At 41.5% G+C, this 25349-nt stretch overlaps 1 protein-coding gene across 2 annotated transcripts in view; it reads right to left on the bottom strand.

The window, feature by feature from the left end:
* The window catches only part of TUBGCP3 (tubulin gamma complex component 3), a 64054-nt gene extending 58784 nt beyond the window's left edge, over positions 1-5270 (bottom strand). The window contains exon 1 of one of the 2 annotated variants that reach the window (XM_075525677.1): positions 4945-5270. In XM_075525677.1, the coding sequence (XP_075381792.1) occupies positions 4945-5020 (76 nt within the window). In that variant the 5' untranslated portion in view covers positions 5021-5270. The remainder of the gene's footprint in view (positions 1-4944) is intronic. The other variant, XM_075525666.1, reaches the window with a different exon arrangement.
* Between the last annotated feature and the right edge of the window lie 20079 nt (positions 5271-25349).

The following is a 25349-nucleotide window of genomic DNA, read 5'->3' as shown; positions in this document are numbered from 1 at the left end:
GCTAGCTTTAAGCCCTTAGTTGAGAACTGGCTAAAGCACAGGAACAGAGAGCTTTCAAACCTTAGTCCTACTGAGAAAAAAAAAAAAACAAACAAACAAAAAAAAAAACAAAATAAATGCTGAGGCAGATTTTTTTTTATTATTTTAAATAGAGTTCTTCCACCTAACTCAGCAGACCTTGTAATGAATTTCTCAGAAGAAGAGCTGTTTGCAAAGAAACAGTAACTAGGCCTATGCAGCTGACTGATTTTGGAAGCTAAGCAAGCCATCCACTTAGGGGATGGTCTCAAAAAAGTGGGAAGAGAGAGAGGATAGCTCTACCACTGGGAGCCTCTGCAGTCACATTCCATCATAGCACAAATTCATTTCAACATAAATCTTTAACAAGTGGGGAAGGTGGAAGCCTTCTAAGGCCATCATGGGCAGACACAAAAGAATCCCTAGCAGACAACAAGCTCCATCAGGTTTACGGAGGACTTCAGGCATGGCATCGCAGAACGTAAACACAGATGCAGCATAAGACCACTCATCCCACATTAGCTGTAAGTGCACTATTATGATACAGACATTATAAAAATGGAAACCTTCAGCTCCTTCTGAAACCATAGCTTCCTCACAAACATAATAAAACACAAGTGCTGAGAAGGAACATAGCCAAGTAGATGAAACCTTTTGAAGGACAAACTCAGGGAATGTACAGGCAGGAAGAACCATTAGGTCATCAAATCTCAACTGCTTTCTATTATATACCCATTACATTTCACCCAATTACTTCAGTACCTTGTATTTTACTGGAGCACTTAGTCCAGGAAGGTATCAAAGGCTAGGATTTCAAGACATTCACAGCAGGATAACTATACAAATGGTTAAAGATGGCTGTTTGTACCTAACTTCATCTTCTTGTTACTAATTTTTACAAGGAATTTCTCTAATGAACTTAAAAGTCTCTTAAGGATCTAAGCTTTTTTCCCCCTAAACTCAGTGGAAATAATTGAACATTATAAATCACTTAAAAAGACTAAACTGATAATACTTGTAAAGTCTTCTTCAAAAAAGAGAACATGTATATACAAAGCAGCCTAACTTCATCAGTATACAAGGAGGGAGAAGCTGCATGTAGACCACTAACCACACACAAATACCATACTTCAAACGTATCCTGTGCTGAAAGAATATTAGAGTTACAAGTCTGAAAAAACGTGAGACACTAAATAACTTGTGTGGTGGTTTCCCTGACACCTAGGGATACATGAATCACACCTCAACACAAAGGATGCCATACACACCTTTCATCACCAGAATTTCTTCCACAAAGACTTTTTGATTTATCAGTCTCTATGAGCTTTATATCAATAGCTGAGTTGATGACAAACTAACACACATAATACAGTTGACTGTTTCAAGAGAAGTCTTATGTTAGAAGGGCGAGTCTTCAGTGTTAGAGCTCCCCATAACACAAAAATAAAGAACAGGGTAAGGATGAGCTTCCTATCTGCCACATGCATAAAAATATGGGTGATAATAAACGTGGCAGACAACCCACACTGATTTTTTTTTTAAAGTTGTTACTTCAAAGAACTCCTCAGATAACCCACAAGTGAACAGACACAGTGGATTACAGGTTGCACGCAGCAGCTTATCATGATTTTGGGCAAAATTTCCCCTTTCATTAGTCACACACATGCAAGAGATTTTAGTTACATGAATAGAATCCCAGGATTCTATTCATGTACAGGAACAGGTTGAACACTTATTTAAAAAAACAAACAAACAAACCAAAAATCAGATTTCTCTTCCATGTTTTTTCCCTTTTTTTTTTTAACACATACTGCTTGCAAATAAACTTATTACTCCAGTCAGAAGAGAGGGAAATGTATAGATACTATGATTTCAAAAAGACGACTAGATCTAAAGTCAGTAGAAATGAGCCAGCTCTCTTCAATACTCATAGCACGATTGATAAACACAGTTTTCTGTTTCTATTCTAACACTCTGTTTAAGTTTTATAAGTATCACAGACCTAGATAAGATACTCAATACCAAGAAATAAGCTTAGATTAAGTTTAGATCACAGCTCCTTTCAAATCTACAAAAAAGAGTCATGAAGAAAACCTCATGAGGTCTCCACTACTCTAATAAAAAAACAATTTATTTTCCATTTTTTTATTTCTTTTTGGGAGCAGACCTAGCACAATAATTTGAGATTTCTGGTAGTGAAAAGTTTTGAGTGCTCTTAAATAAGAACATGTACCAATTGTATTAGAAAAAAAATTTCCAAATGTTAAAAGTGAGAAACAACTTTAAAAGCAGAGCTATAATAGCACCCTAGAATTGAAGGCTGATGTGAAATACCCTCTAACACACAATTAAACCAGTTACTAAAAGAAACGTGTAGTTACATAAAAACACAGTAGGTATTAAACTGTTTAGAAGCAAACATTGATTTGGGGGAGATAGGAGAAGAGTAGAAACTTGCCACATCCTGATAAAATGTCACATCAGAAATTCTTGTCACAGAGCTACTACAGGTTGACAATTCTGGAAATGGGAAATTTATGGCTTTGCAAAAGACTTAAACATGCAATAGAGGGGGAAAGGATTTTGGAAAAACAAAACAAAAACCACAGCAATCAACAGCTTTAAGCATGTTTCTGTGAAGGGGACCCTACTCAACATTTCAGTGAAGACAACAAGATTCCAAGTTCTTCCCAACTCTTCCAGTATTCTCAGATGAATCGCAGAATGGTTTGGGTTGGAAGGGACCTTCAAAGATCATCTAGTCCAACACCCCTGCCATGGGCAGGGACATCTTTCACTACATCAGGTTGCTCAAAGCCCCATCCAACCTCACCCCGAACACTTCCACGGATGGGGCACCCACAACTTCTCTGGGCAACCTGTTCCAGTGTCTCACTACCCTCATCAAAAAAAAATTCTTCCTTATGTCCAAGCTAAATCTACCCTCCTTCTGGTTAAAACAGTTGCCCCTTGTCTTGTCACTGCAGGCCCTGGTAAAAAGTCTCTCTCCATCTTTCCTATAAGCCCCCTTCAAGTATTGAAAAGCTGCAAAAAGGTCTCCACAGAGCCTTGCCTTCTCCAGGCTGAACAACCCCAACTCTCTCAGCTCTTCTTCACAGGAGAGGTGTTCCAGCTCTCTGACCATTTTTGTGGCTCTACTCTGGACCTGCTCTAACAGGTCCATGTCTGTCTTGTACTAGGGGCCCCAGAGGTGGATGCAAGACTCCAGGTGGGGTCCCAAGAGTGGAACAGAGGGGAAGAATCACCTTCCTCAACCTGCTGACCATGCTTCTTTTCATGCGGCTCAGGACATGATTGGCTTTCTGGGCTGCAAGTGCACATTGGCAGCTCATGTCCAATTTTTCATCTACCAGTAATCCCCAAGTCCTTCTCTGTAGGGCTGCTCTCAATCCATTCATCCCCCTGCTGGTACTGACAGGGACTGCCCTGACCCAGGTGTAGGACCTTGCACTTGGCCTTGTTGAACTTCACGAAGTTCGCATTGGCCCAGTCCTCAAGCCTGTCAAGGTCCCTATGGATGGCATCCCTTCCCTCAAGCATATCAGCAGCATTGCTCAGCTTGGTGTCATCCACAAATTTGCTGAGGGCGTACTCAACCCCACTATGTCATTAACAAAGACATTGACCAGGATCAGTCCCCACACAGACCCCTGAGGGACACCACTTGTTACTGATCTCCATTTTGACATTGAGACATTGACTGCAACTCTTTGGATGTGGCCACCCAGCCAGTTCCTTATCCATCAAATAGTCCATCATCAAACCCATATTTTTCCAGTTTAGAGACACAGATGGTGTGTGAGACTGTGAGGTGCTGTCTCCAATAGGTGGAAACATAAAGTCTGAGACACACAACAAGTATATTTCCACCTTGTCACTCATTTTCTAGACTTCTAAGATAGCAGTAATTCACTTATAGGCCATGTTTTAGTCAGTTTGAACCCAGTTCTTTACAACAGGTCAATACTCAAAATTATTAGTTACTGCCATGGAAATACCTAAAGGTAACCAGGAGAGACTTGTCAGAAGAGAGTGGCATGGAGGGAGAAAAGAACCCATAAAAGAGTTTATAGCTACTACTAATAAGGAAGAAAGCCATCTCTCATACAAAAAAATAGATACAACAAAAGCTGTGGTATGAATTTGTCTGGTGAGCAATGCTTATAAACAGAGCAACTTAAAAAGGAGACTTAGCAGATGCACCTCTTCCTTTCCACCCTCCAACTGCTTACTAAAAACAGAGTCTTTGCCTTGACTGCAACAGATAGAAACTTACGCAAACAGGCAAGAAATTCATTCCCTTGCCGGAGGATCACAGCGGCAACAAGATGTAGAGGACCTGTAGAGGACCTAGTGGATGTCAATGGCTCAACTTGAGCAGACACCGGAGGAAGGCAGAGATTCCTGAACGTGTACAGGAGCCACCTTTTGCCCCAAGCACCCCGGGAGCGGTGCTCCCCTCCCCACAAGAGGAGGGCTCCGTCAGGAGCCAGCGAAGTGCTCTGAGGGAGGAGGAGGAGGCGGAGGACACGAAGGCGCCGCAAGCCCACCCCCCTGCCACAGGGCTCCTCAGCCGCCCGCAGCTCCGGCTCCCGGACCGCTGCCACGCCGGCCGGCAGCAGAGCGGCCCGCAGGCCCAGGGCGGATGGCCCGGGCTGCCTGGCCCCGCCGCAAGCCCCGCCGGGGCGGGCGCCAAGACGCTCCCCGCCGGGGGGGCGAGGGGGACGCCCTTGGCGGCCGGTCTGGGGGGGCCGGCACCTCTCCACCCCCCAGCGACGGCGCCCGCCCTCCCCCGGCACCCCCTCGCCCCCCCGGGCTCGCACGCCCTCCTCGCCCCCCCCCAGCCCCCGCTCGCGGGCTCCAGCGGCTGTCGGCGGGGGACGAGGTGGAGGAGAAAGCCGTTACCTTCGCTTTTGCCCAGGATGCGGCAGCAGAGGTTCTGCAGCAAAACGTTGGGGGATTTTTGGTCCGGAGTCGCCATCGCCGCCCGGGAGGCGGGGGGTGGGGGTGGGGGGCAGCGGGCGGCAGAGCCGGGGGCACGGCGGGATGACAGAGGAAAGGAGGAGAGGCAGCGGCCCCCGCTCAGCAGCGCAAGGACGCGGCGACACCTCCCGCCCCGGCCGCCGCCGCCCGCCGCCTAGGGCGCCATTTTAACAGAACCCGCCGAAAGCCGCAGCGGCGGCAGCCCAGCACCCACAATGCCCCTGCGCGCGGGGCGGCATCGGAGCGCGCCTCCACGAACACGCTCCGCCGCGCCGCCGCGCCGCCGCCCGGAGGTTCCGGGGCAGGCGCCGCCCACCCCCCCCGCCCCGCCGCCCGGGGCCGCCGCCGGGCCTGGCACACCGGCGGGGGAGGACACGTAGGGCCCCAGCGAGGCCCGGGCGTCCTAAAGCAATGCGGCGGTGACCAGTAACCTGGTCTGTGATGGCATCAGGCATCACACTGCGAGGCCTGTGATGCGTGCCAGCCCTGGCCAAAAATGTCCTCCAAATTCCCAAAAATGGAAATAGAAAATTCCCGTTCTGCAACAGCTTTCCCCTGTCAGAAAACGTCCTCTCACCCCTCCCTCAAAAACCCGGGGAGACCAGGCTCACTCATTCCTCCCCAGAGAAGAACAAGCTCGGTGCAGCCGTGGGGTGCTGCACTCGCTGCAATTCGCTGCTTTGGGGAGCCAAGGCACGTCGGTAACTTTTCCACACAAAGTAGTTACGAATCGATGCAGATCTGGAAAAATGTGGGAAGATCCTTGACCCACATCCTCCCTGCACGGCCCCGGTCCCCGCGCAGGTCTCGGCCCCCGGCCGCCGGGCAGAGCGGGGTGCTGGGGCAGCACCCCCATGGCTGCCCCCGTGGGGCAGCACCCCCATGGCTGGCCCGCGGCGCTGCGGGTGACGCGCTCCTCGGGCCTGCCACCCCCTCACGCAGACACTGACTTTCCACGATGTCTGTCTGCCTTTTCTTTTAGTCAGTAAATTCGTGCCGAGTCCGGCCCCAAATACATAATTGGGGAATAATGATTCTCCCTGTGCTGCTGGAGCTCTCTGTCCAACCCACCTCTGCTCTCTCCCGTGGAGGTGCTTCGAAACGCCGCAGCAGCCGGGTGGGCTCGGTGCACCGCCGGCTGTAAACACATGCATTCCTCTCCTCCAGAAAGAAGTGCCACACGCTTCTTTCTGGCAGCCCCTGTTGGCTTCGTTATCTCTGTGTAGCCACGGTTTTGTGCGTATGCCTTCTACGGACACATACCTGCAGGCCTTTCATTATGGGAATATTGTAGATGTAAAAGATGGCTCATCACTAGCATTACTGGTAGAAATTAATCACGGTGGCAGGCCAAGAACTGAAATTCATTGAGGACGCATGGTTTTTTGTTACTTGGAATATTGTAGTAGGACCATCATAGTCTTACCGCTCCCATTATAACTCTTCAAATCCTAGTGGTGCTCTCTTTAGACTCTTTTGAGAAGTGGAACCCCAGATTAATAAAGCTATCGGAACTTCATCCCATGCAAATAATGGGGGGTTGTAATTTGCATCTCCAATAATTCTGAGGGAAAGACTTCAAAGATGGTGTGACTTTTTTTTGTACTGAGCAGCAGAAGATTCTCTGTTCCATTCTCCATCTGAAGCAACCGCAGTCGTTGTCCTACAAAGAGCCAGTGACCACTCACTGCTGTGATGGTCACTTCAGATTTAGATTCTGTCACGGAAGGTGTTAATCTATCAAGCAGCAAATATGGTTGCTCACAAGGGAGAAAAAACCTTTGGCGATACTATCACAAAGGCGTGTTGCTTTATAGAAGCTTTAAATTCTGAGGGACTCCAGTCACTCACAAATATCCTGTTACTGCTTTTAAGTGGATATTACTAATTCTTTCTGGTCATGCTGGTTGTTTTACCTATGGCAATTGTGTCACAGTTCTGAAATCGGAACACATTACAGAGCAGCACAATAAGAACATGTCATTAAAATGGGCTCACTCGTGTGTGCCTGCAAGCAAAAGTACAATTACTAATCCCAGCTTTTCAGCTTCAGCAAAACCACGTCCTACGTTATGCTGCTGAAGTACTGTAATAGCCAACCATTCTGTTACATTACTGGGAATGTATTCTTTCATTTCTAGCCTCTTTTTCCTAAGGAAATGAGGCTTATGCAGTTACTCCACGTGTCAGTGCCTCCTCATAACTGTTGGATCTCTTCACCAATTTTAAACAAATTTAGTAGAGGGATAGAGTTCTTAAGGATATTAACTTAATAAAAATTTTATGGAATTCAGTGGCTGAGACTACTAAGGTCCAAGTTAGTGCCTCCTTGAAAAGAAAGGTAAGGAGAACTTAGTTCTCCCTGTCGTGTTCGCTGTTAGCAAACCAGCTGATTGGCAAGCACACCCTGGACAGCTAGCTGTCTACACCTAGCTCTGAACCAGCTACAGTACCAGCTACTTCTTGCCCGGCCTGAGAGATGGATGATGCAGGAACTGAAGGGCTAAGGGACAGAGAGCTCTGGAAAGAATGTGGAAAGTAGTCAGAAAGAGGCAGGAGGGATGCAAATTGCTGGGAAATAGAGGAAACTAAGCTTCATTAGTTCTACTGCTCACAGATCTCCTTGCTTTTTTCTTAATGAAAAGAATTAATCCTGCAATCCTGTTTAGAAATGCTAATTCTGGTAAGTCAGGTTGCTAGCATATGGAGGTTATTGTGGTTTTACCAACTCCAGTATAGCTATGATCGCTTAAATCAGCTTAAGATGTCCCCCAGCATTTTTATGGACATACAGAATCATATCTTAATTTATTTCATTTTTGAAAAGCGAGAAAGAAAAAATATCCACTATTTTTTCTTACTGTGTAGCTATAAGCTTAGTTCACCTTGCTGCTTGGCCTCTGAGCATTGGACAGTAAAAAAAAAGTAATTGCCGTTCAGATTTTTCATAGTACAGAAAATCCATCAGTTAGCTTAGTGAAATGCATGCTTTTAAAAGTATGACAGTGACTTACAAGGAATTCAGTTTATCCATAAAAGCTTAGAGAGACTTGCGTTCAGAGCTGCTACATAAAGAACATATTTCTGATAGTAAATAGCTTTATAACAGAAAAATGTACAATGAGATCCAGCAGGAGATGGAAGCTGAAGCTTGCCAAAATAAGGCTAGAAAAAATTATGGTTTTAATTCAATAAGGATATTCAATCACTAGAGAGATATGTTTAAGAGCATGGCACTTTCTCCATATCTCAAACATTTAAAATCAGTCTTCTGTTACAGGCCGAGTGACCAGATACAAACTGACACAGAAGCTACTGAGTTGTGTGTATGTTGTGCACAATATCAGACTGGAAGGCATCATAGCCCCTTTTGGCCTTAAGCTTTCTAAATCTAAGCAATAATGCTAAGAAAAGATTCTTACCCTTATGAAAAACCTGAGGGTTAATTGCTCTGGTTTTCTGAAGTCCTTAATGGTTATGTCTACAGGGCACAACACTTTAGATAGCTCTAGCTGTTGGTGGGACACACCAAAATCAGTAGAGCATCGTGCTGACACCTCCAGCATTTCACTGTGCCAGACAGACATTTTTTTGTGTCATATAACCAATGTCAAGAATTATAGTGGCTGGAGACAGTGGAGGATACTGTCTGTGCCTCACTTAGCATATGGCAGCCTGGAGGAGCAGCAGCTGGGTCTCTTCTGGCTCCAGAACCATTTGGCTTCTGTACTTAAGCATATATTTTCTACACAGGCAACCCTGTAATGGCTTAGAGCCCTGCTATGCTGAGTCTGCAGTATTAAAAGGTTATTAAAGCTGCCCACAGATCTAACTTTTGAAGGGCCATATGTTTTATGACGAGGCGTTGTGACTTGATTTCAGATAGATGTTTTCTCTGTGCACAAGTAGGGCTGAGATGAAGAGAGAGTTTGATCCAAACAGTTTAACCCTCCTGAGTGTGTTAGTTCCGCATTGCAGCCTACTTGTAACTTTCACAATATTACTACCACCTCTCCATTTTCAAAACTCTTCACTTAAGCTGTTCTTCTGCTGATAGAGGAGCCTGAAGTGTGTTCCATAATGCCATATACCTACAGGAAGTCCATTGAATTGACATGTATATAAAAAAGAAACCTGTGTTTCGAAATACTTACGAGATGCCAGAAACTATGATTTAAGCTATATAAGGGCAAAATTAAGGACATTTTCATTTTTTATTTTGGATTTTTTTTCAGTATTTGCAGTAACATAACAATTTTGGATGAATAATACTAGCTATCCTATAAACTGGAAGTAGTACTAATGTTTTGCTTCTCAGAACAGTTGTCTTTCTTCTGGTGGTGCCGCCACTATCTGAGAAGTTTCATTTTTATCAGTCCAGTACTTCTTAGCCATAAATAGAATTCCTTTCCAACACGAAGATATACAGACACACACAAATTGAAGCCCACTCAATATTAATGTTATTGATTACACAGGGGTGGACAGCATTATATATCTTTCTAATGAATAGTATAACTGCAGCCAGCAAACAGGCATTCCAACAAGCTCCGTAAAACTACCTGACATTTTCTAAGTTCCTGTGCTGCCCATAGTATCACAGTCATGTTACATATATGGAGTTGCAGTAAAGAAATCACATTAAGTCATCTTTCTACCAGAATGTGATTTGGTGAAAACGTTTTGCAAGAACACTTTTATTTTGTCAAAACCCCCCAAAATGCTGTCAAAATATTTTTGAAAGTTAAAGCCACTTTGTGACAACTATTTCCTTTTAAAAAGCAGAGCAATAATTTTGGAAGGGAGCCTGGAGAATGAAGCTCTGTAATGAAACTGAGTTAGTATTTCCAAATAGATGTTTCATTTTGTATACAACATGAGCTTTTCAATAGGACCTTTGACCATATCTGGCTTCAGTAATTTAGAGCAAAGTCTTTTGATCTTTCTCAGCCCTAGACAAAGGAGGAGGGAAAAGTATCAAAATAAGGCACTGAATACAAAAATGGTATGTAGCAATCCAATAAAAAAAGATGTACTAATGTATTTGTGAGGAGATTATTTCTATAAAAGTGGTAATATCACTAGGCAAAAGTAACTCATTAAATATAGCATAAGTCAATAACAAAGCTCTACAAAGCATTGCAATACTGCGCAAGCAGGAATGACAAGGTGATTTTTAGCTAATTTCACTATAAAGCAATAAGGTCAGAGACGTATTTATTTATTTATTTTATTAACCTTACTTTGTTTACTCATTTCCCCAGGTGCATATTTCTCATGCCAATAGCAACTCTCACATCTGTGTGAGCTGAAAGCCTCAAGGTCAAGGTTGGGGTTTTTCCTTATGTCACAGGGAAGAAGAGAAGCAACCAGTTGGCAAAGGAGGAACCAATTTTTCCCATGCTTTTGTTTGAAATATCGAAAATAGTCATAAACTGTTAAGCAAATGTCATCTTTTGATTGTATTTGAACTAGCTGTATTTAGGCAGTTTTCTGACAGTGTACTCTAAGGGGTCAGTCTGAAGGTTTCACTCTGTAATGCTTTTTAAAGTGTTTATTGATTTTTCTGCTCTCCTCTCAGTGTTTGGAGACTTTTTCTGATACTCATTTTTTTCTTTCCAATGAACTAGTCAAGAAAATGATGAAACTAGCTATATCTCTAGCTGTGTTAAATGTATAGGGTAAACAATTTTAAAAATAGAGGAAAATATTTTCATTTTCTTTCCTGCAGGTTTATTTTGAGTATAGCAATTAGTCACTTTGTAACAGTATGTACCATACTTTCAGACAAAAATGACTGTCAAGGTAACAATATCCCCTGCAGAATACATCATGAACTTCATCTTCCTACAAGTATTGGAAGAAAAATTGCTATTCACTTTAGTGAACCATCATATTCAAGAAACTGATCATCCGTCTCCTAAAGTCCACTTCATACCAGCCTGAGCTTTTTTCCATTACAATTCTTGAAGATTACCGACTTCATTCACAGTATTAGGAGGAGTCTCTGTATATTACTATATATTTGTAAGGAAAGACATAAACAAACTTCAATCCATAGCCTTCTTAAGAGAATAAGAACAATTCCTAGTGTTCCTGCCTGCCACATTCTAGCCTGATGATTAATATCCCGTGTATCTAAATTAGTGAATATGGTATTTTTCTCTGCTTCCTGCATTAAACTATTGAATCATTTTGCTATGCCTGGTTAAAAAGCTACCGTATTCTATTAAGTTAGGAGGTACAATAAATTGGTCTAACAAAGTGTCTTTTAAGGCCTGAACTTACAAAGGGATGTAGGAATACGTGTCCCCATGGCTGTTAAAACATTGGTGGGTTTTAGGCTTTTAGATGTCTTTGTGAATCCAAGCCTCCATTACACACTCCCAGATGCTCAGATTAGAGGGTGCTATAGAATTTCAAAGTACAGTTTTTTATTACCACTGTTGAACTGGTAGCAATAGAGGGGCTATAGACAAAAAGAGCAGCACTGGAGCTACAAAGATTTGCCGATTCTTACGTGTGTGATTTATCAGGGGAACCATGTGTGGTTCCTAACTGCAGGAATGATTCCTTGTCCTGTGGCAGGGTAGTTTTTCTGCAGGTAACTTCTTTTGTGTTATAGTATTCAAAGATTTCTTAAATATAATAGCTGGTGGATTAGAAACTAATCTCAACACTTCCTCCCTCCTGAAAATCTGAGGCAGTTAAAAGCATATTCTTGGAGAGTCAGGCTCCCGGCGACAGACATAAATACACGAGAGATACAATCAGATAGTAACTGGAGCCTTTGAGAATGAGGTTTGTTAACTCTATTTCTTTGGTTTCCTCTGTGTAATTAGATCAGCCCTTAACTGAGAGCCTACATAGACGTATCCCGTGTTTCCATTTATAATAACAGTCAGATAACACCTTCCACCTCAGGATGTCTAGCCCTGCGCAAACATTTTTAGTATTCTCTGAGGCAGAAAAGGGTTAGAATCCCCATTTTACACAGAATAAAATATGGAAAAGTAGACAGGCACAGATGAAGCATTTTGCCCAAGGTTATAAACGAAATATCCACCCAGCCCAGGAATATAACCCAGATCTTCTCTTTTTCTTATACTTTAACCACAGAACCATCTTTCCTTCCTACTTAGAACGCTTTCAGTGTTTTTAAATGCTGCAATTACCCTTTGACTGCTTTCTATTTAAAGGCAGGGATATGTATGCAGCACATCTCTAGAAGGCACACCAGCAGCATACATTTGTTATGAACAGATTGTTCAGGTTTTCTAAACCTGAAGAAAGAAGTCATTATTATCTTTCTAATGCCAAAAGCATTTTAAAAGTCAGAAAACCCTCTTCTCCTCAGTATAAGAAAAAATAGTGAACACTATATTCCAAATAATTTAGAAAGAATAGTTTTTCTCATGAAGATTAGAATTCACCGGATTATGATTACAGTTATCATTATTGCTTTATGAGGGAGAGAGTATAATAACAGTGGCATCATCTTTGTGTAAAAGATGCACTTTACTGAATGGAGAAAGAATTTCAAGGACAGACCTTACGTGAGCTAATACTTGAAAAATCAGTGTTAGCTGAAAATCAGAAATTTTCCTGAATTGTCTAATATAACGTGAGGCATCTGCATTCAGTTATGGGCACCTTAGGATTCCAGGTGCCTGGTTATGTTTGCCTAAGAGAAATGTAGTCATGTTTATTGTGGGAGGACTTCATAGTATCTGAAGCTGTTGGGAAAAAAGAAAGTCTGTAGCTGTGTAATTATAGACTACCCTGCATACGTGAGGCAGGAGTACTGCCGCACATTCAACCTTGGCTCAGCGTTCTCAGTTTCCATTTGCTATTACTACGTAAGGCCCTAAGTTATAGGGAGCTGTAGCAATTCTTTAACAAAGACAATACAACACCACCACTGCATTTATCTAGCACATACCTATTACCTGTGTTGCACTGGTGTTGACTCTAAAAGGTTAGGTAAGTATGAGGAAAATACGTGTTTCCTCATGATGTACCGCAGCGTTACAGCCTTACCTGTGCTTATCCATTGGCATTTGCTGCAGCACATCTCTAGAGCTTCCTGCCAGCGGACCTGGTAGTGCTGGTTACTTGGCAGTGCAGCATCGCTCACGCCTGGGCCCCGCGCGGTGCCCGCTCCTACGTGGAAAGCAGGGGCATAGGGAGGAGGCTACTGGGTGCCCAAGGCTTGTTCCAGCACGAAGTTGGGAACTTGGAGGCTTATGCTTGTGAGAAGTGACTCTGGGTCTTGTATGTCAGTGTAGCTGTAATCCCAGATGACAGACTCCACATGTCTTCATGCAGAGACTTATGGCAAGAAGTTCTGAGGGGGCTGTTTGAAAAAATCAATGTAATAAGGGAACTATCTATGTTAATAAGTACTGGCTCAGCTAATATATAGTGTGCATCTGCTAATCATAAATGTTCTCTCATTTTAATCACCTATTACATTTTAAGGATAAATTAATGATTGTTTGGAAATGAGCAATGTTGTCCAGAGAAAGCTAACATTTTTAAAACTAAAATTCTCAGCTGGAAATGATGGAAAGAGCAGATGATCAGCAAACTCTGGATTTCTGATGCCTAAAATGGAGTTGGTCTTCTATAATGTAATGTAATAAAAATGAGGCCATTTGGCTGCATAATTGTTGTGGTTTAGACCCAGACGGCAACTAAGCCCCACCCAGCCGCTCGCTCACTCCCCCCTCACTGGGGTGGGGGAGAGAATCAGAAGAGTAAAAGTGAGAACACTCGTGGGTGCAGATAAAGACAGTTTAATAGGGAAAGCAAAAGCCGCGCACGCAAGCAAAGCGAAGCAAGGAATTCATTCACTCCTTCCCATGGGCAGGCAGGTGTTCAGCCATCTCCAGGAAAGCAGGGCTCCATCACGCGTAATGGTTACTTGGGAAGACAAACACCATCACTCTGAATGTCCCCCCCTTCCTTCTGCTTCCCCAGCTTTATATACTGAGCATGACGCCATATGGTATGGAATAGCTCTTTGGTCAGTTTGGATCAACTGTCCTGGCTGTGCCCCCTCCCAGCTTCTTGGGCACCTGGCAGAGCATGGGGAGCTGAAAAAAAGTCCTTGACCAGTGTAAATACCGCTTAGCAACAGCCAAAACGTCGGCGTGTTATCAATATTATTCTCATACTAAAACCCAAAACACAGCACTACACCAGCCACTAGGAAGGAAATCAACTCTATCCCAGCCAAAACCAGGACAATGATAAGAACAAGTTATAGACTGTTGGGAGAGATGTCCAGATTATATTTCTATCCAGGCTAGGTTCAGAAGATGCAGCTGAACAACTGCAACCTGAGAACACAAGAGTACCAGAGCAGAGAGAAAAATGGGACAAGTAAAACATGAACACAGAGACATGACATTTGGTAAAACAAGCACCAGGATCTGAATCTAATATCCTCCTCCTGTAGAAAACAGAACGATACTAAAACAGATCAGAGCTCACGTCTGATTGCACAGAGACCTTTTCTCTGTTTGACATGGTAACTTACAGTAAGCTGTGTTACAAACCTGCTGCTGCTTATCAGCATGAAACAGTGAAATTGGTAATGTTAATATTAGTATTGTTATAAGGAGCATGGCATAAGAACGTAAAAGCAGGTATATTTGGAATAGCCAGCTGGAGTTATCTGGCTGGCAGAAAGGAGGAGGGCTTCAGTTAGCAGGACCATGTGCTTTTCTCCCAAACACTGGAGATCACTAGTTCTGTGTCTGCAGTAACAGAGGGAAATGATGCTTGCATCCATGCAAAAGGTCGGGCACAGCCGATCTTCTGGGCCTTCGAAAGATCTACATGCAAAAGATCAGAGGGCCTTGTGAAAAACGGTGTTTGAAATTAATTTCCATTCAAGGCAGCGACGCCAGGTGGCACTACAGAAGGCAAAGAAAATGTAGGAAGTTATTAAAAACCAAATCGTGCTCATTCAGGCAACCTGTGCCTGCGCCACCGGGGTCCTCTGCCAAAGGTAGGGGCACTGTCTTAGTGGGACTGGCCTGCCGGTGGCCATCATCACCTATGTCATCATTTATCTCAAGTAGCTGTTGCAGATCAGCAGAGATGAAAAGAAGAGCACATACTGTCTAGTTAATAAAGGGCCTGTACGCTTTTTTTTTTTTTTTAATGCACTTGGAAGAAGAGGGCTGCTCAGTTTTGCTTTGCTGTTACAGCATGCATTAACTATTCACCACATATTCCTGGTTTCTGCCCACTGTCTGAGACTGCTGCTGTTTGTGTGTACTCTAGAGACAGTTCAGACTTGTCCAGACACCAGACTAACCTCCCTACGCACACCCCAGGGCACAGGCTCTTCCCAAAGAGTTTTCACTTCTGCTCAGGCAAACACCCCAGCAGAAGCTTAGCTCTGCAGGTTTGCACTTAATCATCTCAGTTGTTTAAAAAAAAAAAAAAAAAAAGTGTGGTGCAGCAGACGGATGCCTTTCTTTCCTTTCTACTATTGTTCATCTAAGGGAGGAATATGTGTCATCCCCTCATGACTGGCCCAGAAGCTAAGTCCCCTTCTTTTCTCCCAGCAAGTGAAGCTAGCCAGACAGAGCAGACTGAAGACCAGGAAAAGTTCTGCTAACAGGGAGACTGCCTCGACAGTTGGAGAAGAGTATATTGGAAGGCAAAAAGGTCTTCTATCTCTACAGCTTGCTCAGGGTTCTGTATTACCCTGTCTCACCAGCCAAATCACTGCTTTTAAGGCAAAAGACAGATTTTGTGCTGATCACTAAACAATGCAACAAAACCCAGGGACAAGGGATATATGAACATAATAAAGCAGGTCATTATACAAAGTGTATTACTCTCAGCGGCTCTGTAAATGAGTACCTAGATTACATTGAAGTACATCTTCAAAGATTCAATATAGCTATGATCTAGTTTATGTATTATTAGTGCCCATCCACTGTATCACCCCCCAGCATGGGGGAAACAGGGAGGTGACGGTGTTGTCATCTTCACATGCCTTCTCTTCCAAATCTTCCCCAGCCTTCTGAGCAAAATCTCTGATTTACAAAATATCAGACTGAATGCTTCATAAATTCATAAGAGAACAGTGAGTTTTCTTGCACCAGGAGTGTGGCTTTTTGAGCTGTTTTTTCTATGTGGCTCTCATTCTTGGGGCCCTAGCCTCCCACATTTCTGAGGGTTTGACTTAACAGACTGCTGCTGGACCACACATGTGCTCTGCATGCCCTTGCATTCTTTTTCTCCCCAAAGGCATTAAATATGGAGCAGTCCCATCTGCCACTCCGTTCTTTTGCCACGTATAATTCAGAATAACAGGACTCGGTAGCAGTGGGGGAGGAAAACAGGTTGTGAAAAGAGAACGAGCACAAAAATAAAATTTGAAGGATTAAGATTTGTTCAGAATCCAATGAACTGTCAGTGCTGTTTCAGCAGGTATCTGAGATTTCAGCTTGTGATACCAGTCCTGAGAGACAATAACATTCAGAATTTACATATCAAGAGGATGTTCAGTTTCAGACACTAGTAAAGGATTTGCAGAAGACAGATCTAACTATAGAAAATATAAAACTGTACACCTCCTACATCTGTTTCCTTAGATGCCTGATAAAATGACATGCTGCTTAGACTCTGTTGGGCCTTTGAGTCTATCAGTGCATCATGTCCCAGCCCTTTGGGGATCTGCAGGGGAGCTGCAGAAAAACGGTCATTTTTTTTTCTCCTAGATCAACAAATTCCCCAAGTACATGAGAGGACATGACACTGTCAGGCATGCCAAAGGAAATATGTCAAATCAAAAAGGCACAAATTCACATTAGGGTGAATAAGACAAGGTACACAGGACACCTGCTTTCACTGCTCTGGTGCACGAGAGCCTGAGGTTGAGATGACGACCTTCAGGACATTCTGCAGCATTCAACTGCTTACCCAACCCTTTTCTGCAGGTGTGAGGAAGGGTCGTAAGATTTATTGCATATGTTTTGTTGAAGTTGGTAATTTTTTGGTGTGTGGAGCTCACCCACAGGATGAAATGGGTCTATGAAAAGTCAAAATGTATCATTGCTTTCAGACAATGGGTTCCATCTTGTAATTTATAGCAATTTGTTTTTGCTAAAGGTAAAGATATAAATCAGAAGTACGTTTTATAACTTTTGGGCTACTATTAAAAAATTTCTTTTTGTCTTATGACTTTTTGTACATATTTCTTAGAAACATGAATAAAATTGTGGAAAAGTCTTGATAATACATTGGAATAGAATTTGTAGGATCATACTTAAATTAACATATTTATATTTTTACTAATAATAGATGTGAGTTTGAATAAAAGCAAAGAATTCAGTTGGCTGCTGTTACTTACACTAATCTATAAGTATTCAAAAGCGGTCACAAATACCAGAAAAATCATACAGCTTAATACAAATAAGGAAATTAATACATGAACCTAATGTGAAGATGCATTATTTATGATACACTATATTTTTCCTATTTTGAAAGTGTATCATCCAGTCAAGAGGCAGAGTATGTAGCTTAGATGATTAATTGCATATACCAAAGAGTGGACATCAAGATATAGAGTATAAGAATATTCATATACTAAAGCCTGTTTCGTGGGGAAAACAAGGCACAAGTACTAAAGAAAGTCTTTGATATTACAGCAAGATCATCAGGAGCTTCCAGAGCTCATTGCAGGAAAGCACTAAAAAACAGTCAGCTTCATTAGCTCTACAATATAGAAAATTAACATTAATTTTGGATAGATTTTTTTCACCATTATTCACTCAACCACATCGTGCATTTTTGAAGACACAAGCATATTTAACTGGGACATTTCACACAGAATTAAATGCACATGTCAATTAAACAGTCCTTAAAACATCTTACGTCAGTCTAACTGAGATCAATTTTATGTACAGCTGTCAGCTAAATAAAGGAATCAAAATTATTGACAGGGTTTACTTTGTAGTTCATGCAAGTTCATTTTCCATTGACTTTGCTGTCATCTGTGCATCGCTGCTGCTTCTTTTCCAGAATAGGTCCATTCTGTTCCAGCATCTTTAGTTTTTTAAGATGCCATCGTAGAGCCTCAGTATTCTTTCCAGTAAACAGATTCCTCCAGCTCAATAACACTTTTCTCTTGCTTTGTTTGATGAGGCCAAGGTCAGGAAACAAAAGGATTTTGTTCTCCCGATACTGGATATTGCATTGCTAGAGTTGCTTTCAGCAGTCTATCCTGTTCTCCTATTTCAAACTCAGATGAAATAAAAACACTCCCACTGTCATTCGCAGTCACATTCTCCTCACTGGTATCCTACAGCGCTTTTCCACGGAAAATGTGTTCTTCCCTGATATCAATTTCCAAAGGTTCAGCAGGAGTTTTAATAATAAATGAAACAGGATCTATCTGGCCTGTAGCAGAGGGGAAGTGAAGGCTGTGCAGAACTTCAGACCTTGTTTGGTTTTCAGTTGCTTCCTCCCTTTTGTCTAGTGACACACATTTCACAAAGGAATAGACACCTCAGCCACCTTCTCCGCCTTCAGCCCATGCAATTTTAAAGGCACTTTTAGGCTCTTTACCTCCCCTTATCATGGAAATACAAGCTTTCAGGAAAGAAGTAGTACAGACAGATAGGGGCGGAAACTATTTAGCTATCTTACCATAATCTGCCCACTTTCAATGGTATCTGAACTCAGAGCTCCAGAGTGTGGGCACATGCTTCTGATACAGCCCAGACCATACCATAGAGAGGCCCCGGTATATACGTGTCATCTAACTTCCTGTGATATCTGGTTTGCCAAGTACTTTTTAAAAATGATGCATCCAGAAGCAATTATTTCCATATTATGAAGCAACAAATTGCCTATTAGGAGAGACAGAATCAAACTTTCATCACGGTGATGTACAAAATGACATCTATAATAGTTTTAAACAACATTTTAACTATATTTCCTGTACATTTCTTAAAAGACGTAGCTTAATGCTAACTGGCAAAAGTCAAGGGCAACACCACCAACCACAGCATTTGTACCTTGCTTTAATTTTGTAAAAATTTTTTAATAAAGAACAATCACAATACTTAGTTTCTCTTCATAAATACCATCTTCTTTTCCCATTACAGTTTGAAAAGGGATTACTGTGCTCTCTGCTGCAAGTAGTCATTGATTATATCCTTCTATCAGCTAATTGCAAGCAAAGCCTTCCTTAAAATTCTTGCCAGGAATTCTGGCCAGGGAAGCCTCTGTAGCAATCATGCTAGGTTTAGCTCCGTGCTAACAGAATTGTGCAAGGCAGAGTATGCACTGCATGCATTGTATGCATTGTATGCATTGAGCTACATGCATCTCAGTAGAGATCACAGAAAGATGTGTAGTTGGTCCGTATCTAGACAGCACAGGCATTATCACAGTGAGCTTCAGCAGCAACACTCACGCTTCCCACAGGCTAAGCGGTGGTCACATCCCAAACTGTTGGTACGGCCAAGGACTCTGACAGCAAACCTCCTTTACATCCAACAAGCCTGCTATATATCTGGACCATCTGGCACGTATATGTTTCTGCTGCAACATTCTGTTGTTCATGACGTGATCGGGACAAAACAGATTTAAATGAACAGTTACGATAATCCATTACCATTTTCAGAACTTTTAGCAAAGACATGTTTTCCCATAGGCTTTTCATTACAAAACAGATTCATAATCTTACATTCCCCTTCAGGCAAAGACTTTCTGGCTGAAAAACCTCCCTGGCTTCCAATTGGAGAAACCGGCAGGAAGGAGAAGAACATTTTAGTTCCCTTTTGTAACATACTGTGTCCTTGTGTTAAGTCTTGAGATCTGCAAAGTAGCTGGAGAATATGTCCTTTTAGACCATCATCAGCTTCTCCATCACAGGATTTCTGTTGGAGAATATGTCCTTTTAGACCATCATCAACTTCTCCGTCACAGAATTTCTGTTGGAGAATATGTCTTTTTAGACCATCATCAACTTCTCCATCACAGAATTTCTGCTCTTTCCCCTTCATCTCTACAGTTGAAGTAGTGTTAACCTTTTACACACATCAGCATATAAAAATGGGGGACAGATTAAAAATAATTTAGTTTTTCAGAAATCTAAGGGCACAACAGCAGCCTTCTGTCTTTCCCAAACCTTTCTTTTGACATGCATGCTAACCCATAGTGTAAATATCTCAGCATTCAACATCATTAGAAATGTACTTGTCTCATGTGAATTTTCAGACTGCATTGCTGAATAAAGTAGGTGAAACGTTATTTTAAGATCTGAAATGCTCATGTTCTGAAGAGCAGTTGTGTGCACATACAAGAAAGAGCAAAAAAAGCTGACCGATAACAATACCATTGCAGATAAAAGCTCAGAAAGGAATTCTGTTGTCAGATCATCCCTGTAAAAATAGGAATACATTTTTCTGGATATGTATTATTTTATTATTTCAATGATTTATATATACTTGTTCCATTTCACTAATAGGAAAAGTAGGCAAGAATAAGGGCAAAGAGTTAAAAGACCTTTAATTAGAGGTCACCGACAGACAAGTTTTGATGACTCAGGCACAAGATGAGCAAGTTTATGTACTGCTGGGAAGAGGTTCTCATCTGTTTTGCATAGTTGAGAGCTGTTCTTAATAAAGTCCTTGGCCATTTTCCTGGGAATGTACAGCTGCTGCCATAAAGACTCTAGGTACATACCACACAAGTCTATTTTAAGTTTTTATGGCACTGGGACTCTACCTCATTTTGTTTCACAGTCTACATCTAATCCTGATGCAACTCCATGGCCTTCAGCATAGTTTTTCTCAGTTATGCCAAGGATGGATATGGATCATTCTGTTTGATTGAAATTCTGCTGTGACCTAGTCCTCCTGTAAGGAACACCTCTGAAGATACACATGTGTCCTGGAGTCTCCACTGCCATTCTGACCCCTGCAGAGGTTTCTCTTCTGCAGAACACGTGTCAGTGCCCAGACTGCACTAATAGGCCTTAACGACCCTGACCAGCCTCCCCTGGGACCTCCACCCACACCCCCATGCCCATGGGGCAAGGGGCTCTCAGGGTTGGGCCTTCAGCCTCAGCCTGAATGATGTTGTAGATGTGCCTATCTCCAGCTCTGTCACAATCATGTCTGTGCCTGGTCATAGACTCTGTCAATCCAGACCCTGACCCACAAACTTCCCAGACTGGCCTTGGACCTGCCTTGCCATCATGGACACTGGGCTGTGTCTGACCCTGGTTATCCTCACCAGACCTGGCCCTGATCTGCGGATTGATTTCCTAACCAACGTGCCTAGTTTGGGGGCAGTGGGACGGGGCCCTGGCTGGTGAGATCCCTACCCTGCCAGCCGTGTTATCACCCTTGAATCACCGTCCCTTAGGAAGCAGCTGGCCCTTGCTGCTCCCTGACAGTACTGATTAGGGGCTAGAAACTAGTAGAACACCACCACGGTTACCCCAAGGACAGTGCAAATGCTTGCGAAACTAATTCTGAATTATACGCGCGCTTGTATTTGCTGGGAATCCTTTAGAAAACAAACAACCTGAGAGCGGGCAGAAAGACACCCCCATCTCCCCAGCATTATGAAAGCAGCATCACACGATGTCAATGAAATATAAGACAGTGTATTTCTGGGATTCCTACAAATTGCTTCGCTGATAAACTATAGTCATGGTTTGTGCCTTGACAGAGCTAAGAAAAGACAGGGAGAAAATTACAAGTTTTGAGTAAATCAAGGCATTGTTATGGATAGGCTTTAACTGTCATGATGTGGCTATAGGAGAAACATTGTTGTACAGATATGTTTTTTCACCATCGTGATGAAGGCTGACAGTGCTAATGGAGTAGGCTGTGAGGACTTAAAAGTCCTTTAGCCCATCCCAATAAATCTGCCTCTGACAGATGATGAACAGATGATCTCTAACTTAAAGAATTAATAAAGTACACTGTAAAAATGCTTTTGTATTTACAACATGCCCTGCTTGCACCGGCAAACTGACTAAAGTCAAATAATAATTCAAACTGCCAACAGAAGAACCTTTGCTTAAGTCTCATTTTGAAACACATCTGAAAAGAGTCAGTACCAGCTAGAATTTCTTAACTCCCAGGGGTGACAGGTATCTATTATTGATGGAAAAGATTAGCTGTGACAGAACCATCTCTTAATATGGAAACACTGATCCACATTCCATTCATTTAGAATGAGAATTGCTCATATAAAATGAAAATGTCCTGCTCCAGCTGCTACGAGTCTGAAACTAATAAGAAAGATTTTGCATTAAATTAATTCTGAATGTCTTCCCATGACTATGATGATAGGATTTTGAAAGAACATATATCTATTTTATATATTTTGGAAGAAGGTATGTTAAATTATCTTCTGAAATACGTATTCTTTCCTGCCCTGGCCGCACACAACCTTCCCCCCCCACTACTGTAGGCCAGTTACATTACACAGAAATACTTACCTCATTCTGAAAATACACAGAACAAAGCCTATCTGTGAGAATAACTGTATTTTATGATTAAAACGTAGAAGAAAAATGTAATGTGTCTTACACATTCCTATATGATGATCTAGCAGAGATTTTAGTTTTCAGTCCTTAAATGTAAAAATGTAAGTAGCAACAATTCTTAAATTTGGAATATTTTAATATTGTAATGCATCAGGGTTAACTTACCTTAACACCAGTATAGTTACATTTTCTGAATGACTTTATTTAAGGTCACTGTAAATGTGGTGAAACTAGCTGTCAACCCAGCACAGCTGACTTGTAAGACAAGGTGGAAAATCCCCAAAGGACCATGTTGTTCTTTTCCATTAAAGGAAAAACTCTGTCATGGGAGCCAATACCTACAGGAGTTTCCCCAGGTTAAATACTTTATACCATTTTCTGAAGGAATAGCAGTACTGCTAGTAAGAACACAAGGTTCTAGCTCTCAGTTTCCACAGGAGTCTGTGGAACCCCATGGAGATCCTGCGCTTTTGTAAGAGCTATAAGCCTACCTGTTGCTCTTCTACCCAGAAACACAGTTCAAAACTACCAACTGTCCACTAGAGGTATCATCTGCATGACCGCATGCCTTTAAAAAGTTCCCAGTGTGGAAAAGGTATCAAAGGAAAAAAATTGCAGCATATGGTAATTTTCTGGACCATTCTCCACTGTGTACCAGGAACAAGGTGAAAACACAGTATTTTTCTCCTCTAAAACCATACTCCCATGATAAAATTTTTTGCCAAATACAGATCAATTCAAGGAGTTAATCTGGACTTTAAAAAACTAGATTGAGTCACTTATGCAATTCCTGTCCAGTTAGTCCTTCACAGTATCTTGAGATTCATTTTTTTATATTGCATCTATTTGCCAATAAACCAGTAGCAAAGTATCCATATTTCAAAGAAGAAAATCCACAGATTCAATATACAGCATTATTTTATAGTCTTAATAGTTCAACAGTTCAGTATCAGCAAATTGAATACACGTCATTGAATTTATTGAAGTCAAATGAAGGTGATCATAATTGTTACTATCCTAACTGTTGTGCCTAATGGTTCTAGCAAGGAGGGGGAACCCCTTTTTGGCCCTGTTGCCATAGAAAGTCAACATTTCTTGCAAAGGGCTTCGATCCTGCAAAGTGCTATCTGAGTGCTCAAATTATGTTAATTGGATTTATTCATGTACTAAACAGGGAAAATGTGTAAGAGGGGAAAAGAGAACCATATCATGTTAATATTAAATTAATATCAAGATTCACCTGTTAACATTAGCGGTGGCTGTCACTAGTAGTACATGTTAAATAATTCTAAGCAGAGCTATGTCTTGAACACTTAATTTACTTCCTCTACTATATTACATTTATGATTTCCTAATCACCTTCACACAAAGGCATTGCAGGATCAGTTGAGATGCTTCTTTGACATGACGTGTATAAAACAGGTATGCTATTGTAACACTAACATTATTTGTATTCCACTTTTAATCAAGATTTCAATAACTTGTATTTAAAAGATGTGTAGACGTGGCGCTTAGGGACATGGTTTAGTGGTGGACTTGGTAGTGTTAGGTTAATGGTTGGACTTGATGATCTTAAGTGTATTTTCCAACCTAAGTGATTCTATGATTCTATTACTTGATTACAGCTAGTACCATTCCAGGGTGGCTCAGCTGTACCTCTAGGAGTTACAAAGATTTACAGTAATTTTCTTGGATTGTGTTACTGTTTAAGCTAACCAAGATTTGAAGAGTTTCTCAGTGCAAAGAAATAAAAGTTGCCCTGGGGTGTCAGGAAGGAGCACTAACTTAGGCAGAATTGTATCATAAGTAGAATGCCTTAAATCAGGGCAATAACTTGAAGCTGTTTGATCTGTAAAACAACTTTTATTTATGTGACATACAAATATCTAGATCATAAGTCTGTATGATTTTATGCAGCTCAGTGATACAGAACATGTGTCTTTAGGATACACAGGAAAACAAGATGTAGATTAGGAAAAAGGCTAAAGTGGCAATATCAGCTAAAACATCATGTAATAGCCGGACATTTAGCATGAATTAAAATGCAAGATAAAAAATTCTCCTTAAAATATAGTTACAGCAGAGCAAATATTTTAAAGGCTGCTTTATATAGTACTCTCCTTTAAACACTTGAATGGATATTCATATGAACTTACAAGTAAAAATGAGTACTCAGTTAAAATGCATGGTCAAATTGTCACTTGTCATTGCATTACTACATAAAATGAATTAGCAGGCTCCATTAGTTTCACCATTTTGGCATAGCTTTCATAATTCCTAGATTTTTTTAACTGCCACAGATGTCTATAGAATATTATTCATGCTAGGCAGCTGCATATCAGCTATAGTGGACAGGACAAAAACTTAAATAATTTTACTGTATTAAAGTAAAATTATTAAAATTAATTAATTTTATTGCATTTGCCATTGTGTTGGATTTCAAGTCTTTTTAAGGGGTATGACCAGATTTAAAAAATATATCCAATAAAAGAAGAATAATCCCATCTTTCTCTCATGGATAAGGAATTCAATCTTTTTAGCTTGTTAAAAACAATATTCCAAATAACCATGTTTATTTGTCCTTAAAAAACCCACCACTTTCTCAAATGTCAGTTTATATTTGATAGTCCAGGACTGGCCTCACTTTAATGAAGAATTGTATTTGATATTAGATACAAAACTAATTGCACATTACATAACAATAGGTGTGGTTATTTCCTACTCTATTACATACCATAGCTTTTCAAATATAATCCTTTTCAAATATTAGGAAAATAAGCTTATC

The sequence above is a fragment of the Mycteria americana genome, chromosome 1 (genome assembly GCF_035582795.1).
Source record: "Mycteria americana isolate JAX WOST 10 ecotype Jacksonville Zoo and Gardens chromosome 1, USCA_MyAme_1.0, whole genome shotgun sequence".
Taxonomy (NCBI): Eukaryota; Metazoa; Chordata; class Aves; order Ciconiiformes; family Ciconiidae; genus Mycteria; species Mycteria americana.
The sequence above is the reverse complement of the archived record's forward strand: the minus strand, read 5'-3'. Positions and strand labels throughout refer to the sequence as shown.